General features: G+C 45.0%; 1 protein-coding gene and 1 long non-coding RNA gene across 2 annotated transcripts in view; both read right to left on the reverse strand.

The window, feature by feature from the left end:
- LOC309350924 overlaps positions 1-13,511 on the reverse strand; it is a 215,457-nt gene that overhangs the window by 64,073 nt on the left and 137,873 nt on the right. The window lies entirely within an intron of this gene.
- The window catches only part of SRGAP1 (SLIT-ROBO Rho GTPase activating protein 1), a 114,973-nt gene that overhangs the window by 39,104 nt on the left and 62,358 nt on the right, over positions 1-13,511 (reverse strand). The window contains exon 4 of the mRNA XM_081877856.1: positions 8,219-8,281. Within this exon, the coding sequence (XP_081733982.1) occupies positions 8,219-8,281 (63 nt within the window). The remainder of the gene's footprint in view (positions 1-8,218; positions 8,282-13,511) is intronic.

The raw sequence follows: 13,511 nt of genomic DNA on the forward strand, positions 1-13,511 counted from the left end.
CAGTACTCCAGGTGAGGTCTGACCAGAGCAGAATACAGTGGCACTATTACTTCCCTTGATCTAGATGCTATACTCCTATTGATGCAGCCCAGAATTGCATTGGCTTTTTTAGCTGCCGCGTCACACTGTTGGCTCATGTCAAGTTTGTGGTCAACCAAGACTCCTAGATCCTTTTCACATGTACTGCTCTCAAGCCAGGTGTCACCCATCTTGTATTTGTGCCTCTCATTTTTTTTGCCCAAGTGCAATACTTTACATTTCTCCCTATTAAAATTCATCTTGTTTGTTTTGGCCCAGTTCTCTAATCTGTCAAGGTCGTTTTGAAGTGTGATCCTGTCCTCTGGGGTGTTAGCCACCCCTCCCAGTTTGGTGTCATCTGCAAATTTGATCAGGATGCCCTTGAGTCCATCATCCAAGTCGTTGATAAAGATGTTGAATAAGACCGGGCCCAAGACAGAACCCTGTGGCACCCCACTAGTCACTCTTCTCCAGGATGAAGAGGAACCATTGATGAGCACCCTTTGGGTTCGGTCAGTCAGCCAGTTACAAATCCACTGAGTGGTAGCATAGTTTGCTCTCCCATAAATATATTCCTATTTCAAATTGGAATATTCTTCTATCTACTTTCAAGTGGAGTAACTTTTTAATGTCATAGAAATGCTTACTTTTACAGATACCTTTGAACAAAATAATCCACTATACTGTGGCAGCACTGAGATTAAAAATCTCTCCTCCTCACTCTGTTGCAGTAGATTTAAAACTTTAATCCCTTTTTTCCACCAAGTGACTCCACAGTTCTATGGCACACCTGAATGCTAATCAGGAACCAGTCGTTTAAATTTTAAAATAGGTCCTTTTGGGAACTGTTCATTTCATCAAACAAGTACAAGAAACTGGGCAAACCACTGGGGCCACATACTGCAGAAACAGATATTCACCTTTCATTTACTTGAAACAAATTTCTATTTCTACAAAGGCATGGTGCCAACAGAGCTCTGAGTGTTTTCTGGCTTTTGTTACCAATATCCATGGGCTGTAGCCAATGCTAGGCACACTTGAGAGTAGACCCACTGGAATTAATGGATGTGACTTAGGTACATTCACTTCAATGTGCCTAGTCCAAGTAGAACTTAGGTGGATACAACCCTTTATCAACAACAGACAATGCTTGGTAGATATATGCCTACACAGAATGTCTCAAAACGCACAAATTAATAGCTGCTGGAGTTTTATTTTACTATTCATTTTAGCTTTACATCAATTTGCCTCCAAATGTTCAGACGAGGTAAAACATATTTACGTATTTAAAGTAAAGTAAAACCAGTTAAAAATAAAATGCATTGTCAAAAGGATCCCATCTCTGGGCTCCAACACTTAAATTTCTAGGCGAAGGAAGAGTGGTGGTTTTAGGCATGGGTATTCTAGAAGCAGCCACTTGTTGCTTTGCTGTTTCGGACCACTGATGGAATAGCAAACTCTGCTGTCCTACCTGGTAGACAGGTCCTTTACCTGCCCAAATGGTGGTGGTGGCAAAACTTGAAAGAACATCAGACCTACCTACTTAGAGACTTATGTTAGGACAAATACAGAATTTTAGTATGCAAATAGTTCATCTTTTTCTCTGTTTTATTCAGCTGCGAATAACGGCAGGCTTATTTCAACTTGTATTTCATTATACCTGTAACCCACAAACCACAGAAGCCACTCTAAATTACACAGCTAACCTTGATTTTGCACTGTTTACAAACATTCTTATTTACATTATAAAAACAATAAAAAGGGGAGTCAATACGAAATTATCTAAAGGAACGGTGCTGCAGCATCTAATTACTCCGAACTCTACTAAAGGGCTAATATAATATGCTTTATGAAACAAAACATTAAATTATCTTTTCCTGTCGAAATAACACAATTTTATTTATAAACTGTTTAGAACTTTTCTTTTGAACTATTTAAGGAGGCTGGGTTGTTATGAGACATGGGATGGCCCATAGCTTAGAGGTAGAGCTCCTGCCTTGCATGCAGATGGCCTCAGGTTCAAGTCTCAGCATCTCCAGAGAACCTGGAGAGCCATGGCGAGGCAGGGTAGACAATCCTGAGCTAGATGGGCCTCAAAAAGGTCTGACTCTGTATAAGGCAGCTTCCTAAGTCTGGAGTGAGCAAGGCTTAGGACAGCGAGCATCTATGAGACCACAAGTGAAGCAGCACCCCCAACAATGGCATGCGTTTTATTTTTTTCATTTGTTGAACATGGGTTTTGCTCAGAATTTCCATGCAGATTCATGTACTACATTTACTGTAAAATGCTCTGTTTTTTCCATGAGATTAGGACATACAACAATTAGAAGCCAGTGAGCACGAGTACACCAACCTCAGAGGAACTTACGGTCTTCAAATAAAAACATCTTGAAGGTCCCAGGCCACAGAGAGGTTAGGCTGGCCTCAACTAGAGCCAGGGCTTTTTCGGCTGCGGCTCCAACCTGGTGGAACGCTCTGTCACAAGAGACAAGGGCCCTGCAGGACTTGACATCTTTCCGCAGGGCCTGCAAGACAGAGCTGTTCCGCCAGGGCGCAGCCTGACTCCCTCCTTTGGCAATCTTTACTAAACTTTAGTTTATGGTTGCCATCAATTTTGATTTTAATTAATTTTTATAATGTTTTTATAATGTTGCACTACTTTAGTGTTGTTAGCCGCCCTGAGCCCGGCTTCGGCTGGGGAGGGCGGGATATAAATAAAAATTATTATTGTTGTTATTATTATTATTATTATCAATAATATCAATAATATCAAAATGTCCCCTCTCAAGAGTAGTAACTGGTGTGAGGGCAATAAAGGAATTTGCTCCCATGCAAGAAGGACAGAAGCAACCATATTATGCATCCATGTATGTCAGTGAAAAGCTCCGACTGACATAGCACTGTTTCAGGTGGGAGGAGACGTGAGGTTAAGTCCAGGAACACTTAGAAACCATGGTTCATGACATTGCTGGTTCATGACATTGCTGGAAAGGTGAAATTACAACGAACCACCTGTTGTGTATTGAGTCAAAGGATTTTATATCTGTATTATTATTGTCTGTATTTGCATTGCCTTTTGGTTCCAGAGGGTACAGCTACTATTGGTTCATTTAAGCTGCTGTATTTGGATCCTCTGTCTTATTGGTTGCCTCCAAAAGGCAGGACTGTGATTGCCTGATATTGTTCCCTCCAAAATGTATCCTTTCTAGCTAGTTCCCTGTCCCTATAAATGTAGCTCTCCCCTCCTCAAGTCTCAGTCTTGTTGCTTTAAATAAAGAAGTGTTACTAGAGAACTGTCTCCAGCATATTATGTCAAGAGAGCTGAAATCACAAACCCCACGTCACAACAACTGGCGATGAAGGTGGGATCCGGAATGCTGAGGAGCGGTTAAACGCAGCCCTGCCTCAGAGTCCGGATTGTAGCTAAGAACAAGACTCACTGGCCGGCTGAGAAGACGACCCTGCCCACAGGACAATGGAGAGTCCAAGGGTATTGGAGCCCTTCCAGCCATCAGAGCCCCACACGTGGGAAGACTACGTCGAACGCTTCGAGTTCTTCGCAGTGGCTCAAGGGATCACCGATGCCAGCAAAAGAAGGGCCACATTCCTGAGCTACTGTGGGCCTGAGACCTTCAAGCTGGCCAAGGCATTGCTTGCCCCAGCGAAGCTAAGTGAGACATCTCTCAAAGATATTCTTGCCTGCCTAACAAGCCATTTAGCGCCTACTGAGACCAAGATGGCCCGGCGGATGGATGGAGTTTCATAAGAGGCAGCAGCGTGCTGGGGAGTCTGTATCTGCATTTCTAGCTGAACTGCGGAAGCTCGCTCAGCACTGCGACTTCCAAGATCTGGAAGAGACTCTCCTGGATCGGTTTGTCGGTGGTCTGAGCAGCAAGAAAGCCAGAAGACGCATTGTGGCTAAAGAAGAGGTTACCCTTGCTTCAGCCTTGAAGGAGGCCACTGCCACGGAGAATTATGAAAGAGAGGAGCTTGATGCCAGTCGCAGGGCCCCTAAGCCACAGATAGAAGTTGCGCATGCCATGGACGAGCTAGAGGCTACTCCGAGCCAGAGCCCAGCCCGTGGGGTCGAGTCAGTGCGTCAGGCCTGCACAGTGCACAAAGATCACCGAGGGAGGTGCCCTGGTTGTGGCGGAAACCATGAGCGGAAGAGTTGTCGTTTCCGGGATGCTATGTGCCGGACGTGCGGAAAGACAGGTCACATCGCCAGGGTCTGTAGATTGGCGGCGTTGGGAGTGACAGGAGCACCTAGACTGGAGCATCGCAAATCACCCACAGCAAACCATGTTCTAAAGGACTGCCACTACGTAACGGAGATCAACGGGAGGGTCGTGCAGTTTCCAGCGCAAGGCAAGGCACACGTCAAGGTGAAGATTGAGGGTCAGCTGTGCGACATGGAGGTGGACTCCGGATCTGGATTCACTATCGTGTCGGACCAGACCGCGAGGACATTCTTCCCCAGGGGTAAGTTGCCCCCTCTGGAGCCCTTCCCGGCAACTTTGCAGTCATACTCAGCGGGCCGCATCCATGTCATGGGAATGTGTGCCGTGAGAGTACAGTTCTGGGACAAACAGGCGGTACTGAAACTGGTGATTGCGAAGGGCAGTTGCCCCAGTCTCCTGGGCACTAACTGGTTCCCCGCCCTGGGACTGAGTATATCAGGGCTTAATTCAATCCAAACCTGCCCTGAGATGAGCGAGGCATTATGCAAAGAATTTGCTGGTCTCTTTAATGGAAAACTGGGTTGTTATAAAGGGCCCCCAGTTGACTTCGAATTGGACCCTGGGGTGGCCCCAATCCGACTCAAACCAAGGCGAGTGCCATTTGCACTGCAACCCAAGATTGAAGCAGAGCTGGATAAATTGGTCAAGCAGGGAGTTCTCTCACCCGTGGACTCCGCTAAGTGGGAGACTCCAATCGTCACGCCCCTTAAAGCAAATGGGGAAGTCAGGATCTGTGCTGATTACAAATGTACTATCAATAAGGCACTCAGGGGAAACTCATACCCCATTCCAGTCGTATCACATCTGTTGGCTAAACTGGCTGGGGGCAAGGTGTTCGCCAAACTTGACCTGGCACAAGCTTACCAACAGCTGCCAGTAACCCCACAATCAGCGGAAGCACAGACTATTGTCACACATAAAGGGGCGTTCAGAGTTAACAGATTACAATTTGGAGTTTGTGTGGCCCCAGGGATTTTTCAAGGGCTCATGGAACGCCTGTTAAGAGGTCTGCCGGGGGTCTTGCCATTTTTTGATGACGTTTTGATTGCTGGAAAAGACCCACAGGAACTGGTTGCGCGTGTCCGTGCAGTGTTGCTCAAGTTCAAGGAGGTGGGGTTGCAACTAAAAAAGGAAAAATGCAGTTTTGGGGTGCCAACTGTGGAATTCTTGGGGTTTAAAATTGATGCATCAGGCATCCACCCCACAGATGCTAAGGTTAAGGCCATCATCGAGGCACCACGACCACAGAACAAGACGGAGTTGCAGTCATTCCTGGGACTTATTAACTTTTATCATTCGTTCTTACCCCAGAAAGCTTCGGTAGCTGAACCATTACATAGACTGTTGCAGAAAAAGAATGTGTGGCGATGGGGGCAGGAGCAGCAGAAGGCTTTTGACTCCTTGCGAGGAATGCTGAGTAGCAAGAGCGTCCTTGCTCATTATGATGAATCGAAGCCGCTGGTCCTGGCATGTGATGCCTCTCAATACGGCCTGGGGGCGGTGCTGAGTCATAGGGAACCGGATGGGTCGGAAAAGCCCATCTCTTTCTATTCCCGTACGTTGTCGCCCACGGAGCGCAACTATGCTCAAATTGACAAAGAGGCGCTTGCAATTGTGGCAGGAATCAAAAAGTTCCATGATTATGTGTACGGTCGTCATTTCTCCATTGAAACGGACCACAAACCACTGTTGGGGTTGTTCAACCCGAACAAACAAACGCCACAAATTCTCTCCCCCAGAATGTTGCGTTGGTCTATATTCCTGAACGGGTTCCAGTACACCTTGACCCATGTGCCAGGGAAACGGTTGTGCCACGCTGATGCGCTGAGTCGATTGCCCCTTCCTGGCGGGAGCAATGAGGATCCTGCTCCAGCGGAGCACATAATGATGCTGGAAACACTTCCAGGGGCTCCTGTAACGGCTACTGATATTGCTGAGAAAACGAGGAAAGATGCTGTTCTCTCCCGTGTGCTCACTTGGGTGGGGAGGGGGTGGCCAGGTGGTCCGCATGAAGACAAATTCAGGCCTTATGCGACAAGGCAGCACGAGTTATCCATGCATAAGGGTTGTCTCCTGTGGGGAGATAGGGTGATCATCCCAGCACCACTGAGAAACAGGGTTCTTGAGACGCTTCACATGGGACACCCGGGAATGGTCAGGATGAAGTCGCTAGCCCGATGTTATGTGTGGTGGCCTGGAATGGACCAGAACATAGAACAATGGGTACGAACATGTAAGGCATGCCAAGAGGTGCGGCCAGAAGTGGCCAGAGCACCAGTTCACTGGTGGGAGCAGTCCAGATCTCCCTGGAGCCGGCTGCACTTAGATTTTGCTGGGCCATTCCAGGGGAAGGTCTTTTTGGTTATCGTCGATGCATATTCCAAATGGTTAGAAGTGGCGATGGTCCCTAGCATGGCATCAGCTGCCGTAATCAAGGTGTTGAGGCAGCTGTTTGCAACCCACGGGTTACCTGAGACCATTGTATCAGATAATGGGGCAGCTTTTGTATCCCAAGAATTCAGGGCATTCTTGGCTGATAACTTCATAAGAGGGGTCACATCCGCGCCCTTTCACCCATCCTCCAATGGGCAAGCGGAGCGCATGGTAAGAACAGCCAAAGAATCCATTGCGCACTTAATGGAGGGTAACTGGTCAGCTCGCATCGCGCGAATGTTATTTTTGCAGCATGCGACGCCGTGTACTGCGATGGGCAAGTCGCCAGCTGAGCTGCTCTTGGGTAGAAGATTGGTAATGGTGTTGGATTATGTCCACCCGGATAAAATGCCAAACCATAATTCAAGAGCAAACCCCCAGGCTGAGACTGACACAACAAGGTATTTCGCCCCTGAAGATCTGGTCTGGGTGAGGAACTATTCACGAGGTTCGCGGTGGCTGGCTGGTGTGGTCACCCGGGCTAGTGGACCTGTGTCCTATTATGTGACCTTGGAAAATGGGCAAGTTTGGAAGAGACATATAGATCAGCTGAGGCGCCGGGCGCTCAGCAGGGAGGAGTCTGATAATTCATCCCTGGCTAATGACGCAGAGCTGCAAGACCAGAGTGAAAATGGCCCAGAGGTGCAATCACTAGGGGCTTCAGCAAATGAACCAGGGTCTGCTAGTCCTCAGGATGACGAGGTACAGGTAGGGGACCCTGAGATGTCTGGGACTCCATCTGTTCCTGACGAAACCCCTATAGCAGCCCCCCTACCACAGGTGACACCCAATCCAGAACCGGCAACACCAGTTGTCAGGAGATCAAGTAGAAGTTGTAGGACCCCACAGTACCTGAGAGATTACGTCTGCTGTGCTCACTAGGGGGGGAGGGGTGTTGTGTATTGAGTCAAAGGATTTTATATCTGTATTATTATTGTCTGTATTTGCATTAGGGTAAAGTAACTGCCTTTTGGTTCCAGAGGGTACAGCTACTATTGGTTCATTTAAGCTGCTGTATTTGGATCCTCTGTCTTATTGGTTGCCTCCAAAAGGCAGGACTGTGATTGCCTGATATTGTTCCCTCCAAAATGTATCCTTTCTAGCTAGTTCCCTGTCCCTATAAATGTAGCTCTCCCCTCCTCAAGTCTCAGTCTTGTTGCTTTAAATAAAGAAGTGTTACTAGAGAACTGTCTCCAGCATATTATGTCAAGAGAGCTGAAATCACAAACCCCACGTCACAACACCACCTAAGTGCACTAAGCATACCTAGGGAACTGAAGACACCATCCAAAGTCCAGTTAAGCATATGGCAGATTTCAAAGGAACAGCGAATCTTGAAGATGATTAGACTCCCATAAGAATGTCTCTTTTGAGACCACCTCAACAGCCTTATTTGTCAAGATGTCACCAAATGAAACACACCGTATTCTTCTACGACGTGTCAGCTCAATTAAAAACATTCAAACATGTTAAAATGGATTTTCGATGAACAATTCTTTCAAGCAAAGCCAAATCAATATGCTTACCGTATAAAGCTCATTAAGAACCCTCATTAAATCCTCATGAAGCTGGAATGCAATCTCTTTGCTCTGTAATTAAAAATAAATTATTAGGAAGAATCGCTTAAAACTAGAACTGAATCAAGAGGGTTGGGAAGGTACTTTTTTTACTGAAGTTTTGCAGGGAACAAAATTTGAGCAAACACACACACACAACCTTTTATGCCTCCTTGAGAAAGGAAGTGAAGTTGTTATTCAGGCAGGTATAAGGGAAGAGAATACATACCGGCTAGAAAGACAACTGAGCCAACAGTCTTCATTTTGCTACTCTGAAGCAAATAAATCTACTGCATTACAGCCCTGCAAAACAGCCCAGTGTTGGCAGCACTGGCTCAACAATGGGCTGCCGTTTCTTTTTCCTGAAGCTGATTCAGGGTGAAGGCATTGAGGCTTTGTTTGGCCCCTGGTGACATCACCCTGTAGGCTAAACCTGATTGCCTATGTGGCACTGTGATACCATTACATCTCTAAGCAATCTCTAAAAAGGCTGCAATCGCTCAGGGGAGCCAGGAACACTGGAGAAAAAACTAAGCAGCAGCCCAGAGAGGAATCAGTAGCTGAGAAGAGCTGTAAACAGTCATAGCAAGGGAGAAGATGCTGCCCCCCCCCAAAAAATGTATTTTTAAATTTTTGTTGGAAATGTTTCAGGATGAAAATGTGGTGCAGGCAGTGCTTTTTTTCCCAGGGGTTACTTAAGTGTGGCACTCACTTTCTAGAAAAAAAAAGCACCGGGTGCAGCCATACTTCAAACCCAACCAAAATTTGCTGTTGTGCCTTTTTATACCATTCACTCATATTATCTGAAGGGCTGAGCAGTGGAGAGCTTGGCATTTTCTCTTGACAGCATTTCACTATTCCAAATATTAATGATTCAGTGATGCATTGGCAGACAACAGCTGGAGAAAAAATGCTCTCACACAGCTGAACAGCATAATTAGAAGACAGGGGCCAAACTGAAGGGCTAAAGTTCAGGATGTAATAAGCCTTTTGAAAATTAAAAATACGCTGTATTAGACAGAATGATTATACATCTAACAGATTCACAGGTGATTCCATTTTATATTCAAACCTGCTTTTATCTATGAGTAGTACTAAATGTTAGCCAATGGAACTCACACACTATCTACTAAGACGGTAGTGGGCTCACTGCAGTTTTGTGTGAGCTACTTAAAATAAGGACAAAACCTAGACTGTTTGTGCTCCATCAGCCTCAGGATCTCTTAACAGTCAGAATTAACCATGCTGTGTTATGTGATCCTGAGAAGCCACTCTTGCCTAAGAACACAGGGATACCTTGATGGACCAGACCAAGGCCTACCAAGCCTGGCATCTTTAACAAGACTCTCAGATTTGTGTAGTCAACTAGAAACTGGCCAGTGCTCCACTAGTGGACCCTGGTCTACTTTCTAACCATCTTCATATTAAGGTAAAGGACCCCTGGACAGTTAAGTCCAGTCAAAGGTGACTATGGGGTTGCGGCGCTCATCTCGCTTTCAGGCCGAGGGAACTGGCGTTTGTCCACAGACACCTTTCCAGGTCATATGGCCAGCATGACTAAACCGCTTCTGGCGCAATGGAACACCGTGACGGAAACTAGAGCACACAAAGACGCCATTTACCTTCCCGCCGCAGCGGTACCTGTTTATGTACTTGCACTGGCATGCTTTCGAAATGCTAGGTTGGCAGAAGCTGGGACAGAGCAATGGGAGCTCACCCCGTCGTGGGGATTTGAACCGCCGACCTTCTCATTGGCAAGCCTAAGAAGCTCAGTGGTTTAGACCACAGTGCCAACCGCGTACCATCTTCATATTAAGGCCTAAAGCAATACATGTAACACTTTCAAGAATGTAATGTTATTTATGATAAACATGTGCAGCCTTGCATACTTGAGGTTTTTGACATGTGGGTGGCAGCAGGGGCACTTATGAATGCACCGCCCCCAACAACCCTGTGCACAGCATATTCCCCATAGTCTCTGTGTTGCTCAAGGAAGACCTACAGGCAGCTGCTATTTGCATCTGCTGGAAAACACAAATAAAGCCATGTCCCCGAGCACACAGGGGAGTCTACCTGCATTCAGGTGAAGGCGAATGCAAGTCCCCTGCAGATTTTCACTGTGCTATGTAGCATGACATTCACAAGGATGTTGGGGGTGAGGCTTACATGTGCAATCCTGCCCCTGTCCGCACACAGAACATTTGTGTGTTCAGGCAAATAACTGAAAATTTAAACAAACTTGCTGATGACTTCTAGTTTAGCAAGTTGCACAAAGTGCTTAAGTTCTTTCGCCGAAGAATGCTGACTTTCAGGTCAGCAGCAGTGTTCTGAGAGTGTCCTGGAATAAGTGGAAGGGCATTTAAATCTCCTAGGACACTCTGCTGCTGCCTGAAAATACACCATTCTTCAACATTGTTCCTAAACCTGGCTCTCCATGATCTTAGAAATTAGCTGCTTTACAATCCTCTCACACTCTCCACTCTGTAGTCTTGTTGCTGTGTCCCTCCACCACACTGCATAAAACTGCTTTTCCATCCGTACTGGCAGTTTTAAGTCAATTCAACATGGAGGGACTAGCTTATAAACACTACATTTTTTGTGCTATTAATTGGAGACCCAGATGTCACCTTATAAAGAATTAAACAATTTCTCACTCTCATTATCTCCACTTAATCTTTTGGAAACAAGCAATTCTCATTTGCATGTGCAATCAAATTAATGATTACATCTTTGATTGTGTGGGTTTCTCTATTTGCAGACTTGCAGCATGTACAAAGGTTATAAAGGTTGCTGAGAAGCCTGGCTTGAAACCAGTGCCAAAGCATACAAAGAGGGGGCCAAAAGAAGCCTTCTGCATTATCCTGACTTTCAGTGTAATTCTCTCCTTTTTTTAGCTTTCATTACTTTTTGCCCTAACTTTGCGTTTTTGTACCTGTACCCCCGAAACCCGAACCTATACCTTTTAGTACTTCCCACAGGAAGGCCAATTGATTTTACATTAAACTTGGTCCTGGTTTTTTTAAACAGAAATGGGCAGTATCCAATTATTAAATGGTTCCATTGTGCATATGTGGAGAACACCCAGCCCTCTTGACATTTTTGTTCAAGGCCACTAAAAGTCTGCTGATCAAAATAGTTCAAAACACCAGAAAAAGTGCTTAGTAGACGAATACATACTTGTAGGAACTATGATGACGTACATTTGTGCTGAAATTGTAGGATTTGGTGTTATATTTTATTGGTGTGCCATAGTCCATAGGGCTGTTGGCTACAGCTCCCTGCAGGATGTGTGCATGTAAGGAAATGACTGTTTTCCTTTGGCAAATATGTGACAAGACTCTATGAGGTACTCAGTGTGTTTTTAGAAAGAAAGAAAAACCTTGCTGATATAGAATGCCTACTTGTATTGATAATTTCACTAATGAATACATTTAAGGATTTAACAGAGATGACTCATATTAAAACTTCATTGAAGGAGATTAAACCAATCTTCTTGTATTAAATTAAGGCCACTATATTCTTCCTAATTAATTTTCCCAGAGTTTACACTATTTTATTAATCTGCTTTAATAATGTATTTCTTTTAAAAAATATCTAGTAATAAAAAAAATACACATTTCCTGTCAATACAGTAACTGGCTTCATTTATTAATGCACTGAGGAGTTTGAGTGCAAACTGATACTTGGTAAATTAAGTGGAATGACATTGCTTCTTAATCATGTCTACTCAGAAGTAAGTCCTATTAAAATTCAGCAGGTAAGTGGGGTTAAGACTGCAGTCTAAGATCTTCTGTCATTATAATACTAGAATGACCAGCTGACACATTTCAGGGATGGGTGGAGCCTGATGGAGCTGGTCTTTCAGCAAATCTGATGGAGGGAGCCCTGCTTCCCATCTCTCCTATGGAAGTAGTCTGATGAAATGGCTGTCCCCAGCTTGCATGTGAGAAGAGAGGAAGCCCGAGATGCAAAATAATGTTTATGTGCACCTTTCTGATGCTCTGCCTCCCTGCCTCTTTGGAATAAGGGCACCAGGCAGCAGCCATGCCACCTGCACAGTGACCCACTCCCAGTGTCTTCCAACACCCTGGTCACCCTCAGTGAGCAAAGCAAGTGGTAGCAGCTAAGACCATATTGTGTCCCCCAATTCACTAGCTGTTGCTGAATATATCAAAACCCTGGAGAGTCACTTCAATTCAAAGGCACTAGTACAGCAAAATGGGAAATCTGGGAATCCAGGCATCTAATATTGGAAGCCTTTCTCTTGTCCGTGACAGAGGGGAAAAAGACTACACGTAGTGGATTTCTAGGCCACTATGACCTAAACCAGGCATAGGCAAACTCGGCCCTCCAGATGTTTTAAGACTACAATTCCCATCATCCCTGACCACTGGTCCTGTTAGCTAGGGATGATGGGAATTGTAGTCCCAAAACATCTGGAGGGCCGAGTTGGCCTATGCCTGACCTAAACAGTAAAAGCTATTCTGGGGTGTTTTTTACAGCATCTTCAATACAGACGCAAGTTCTCTGAATACGACTCTGAACAGCACCTATCTTTAAGCTTGGCATATCAAAAAAATGCACCACTGATCCTGTGCCCTGCTGACAAGACAGTTTTAACTCTGAGCATCATCTACCCTTTTCCTTCTCTGCTTTTCTTTTTGCAGGTGTATTTCAATTCTAACCAATGAAAGCAAGTTCCTGGGCCCAGTAATCTCAAACACTACCCACAGCAGAGATTCAAAAGATCACATGCATTGTACTGTAACACTGCCTTTGAGTTAAGATCTCCTTGAGCTTGTCCATGACCTAAAAGCTGAAGGAGAAATTGAGTTTAAAAAAAAAAAAGTTTTATTGACTTTTAGATGGCCTAAAAAGCTTTCACAAATACCTACTTGGCATTCATGATGAAAAACAAAGGCCAGTGTTTCCAGCTAACTGGATCCAATAGCCACTGTACACCTCACAGCATTCCTGGCAAGACAGCAAATGGAACGAACGTCTCTTCCCCCTGATCCTAATCAGAGAGTAGAGACAGATTTAATCTAATTAATCCTTTAAAAAAAGAGAGAGAGAGAGAGAAATGTTTATCACTGACATAGAATTAATAGTGCAACTGTGGTAAACATCTTAATTGAAAGGAGAGCTTATTCTAATTAAATTAAATGTGAAGTGATTATATAGCTGTTTTATCTTCCATGCCAAGGAACAACATTAGATTCCTTAACAGGCAAATAAGCAGCATTAAGTGTGAACTAAAAGC

This window comes from Podarcis erhardii (genome assembly GCF_964252035.2).
Source record: "Podarcis erhardii genome assembly, chromosome: 10".
Lineage (NCBI taxonomy): Eukaryota > Metazoa > Chordata > Lepidosauria > Squamata > Lacertidae > Podarcis > Podarcis erhardii.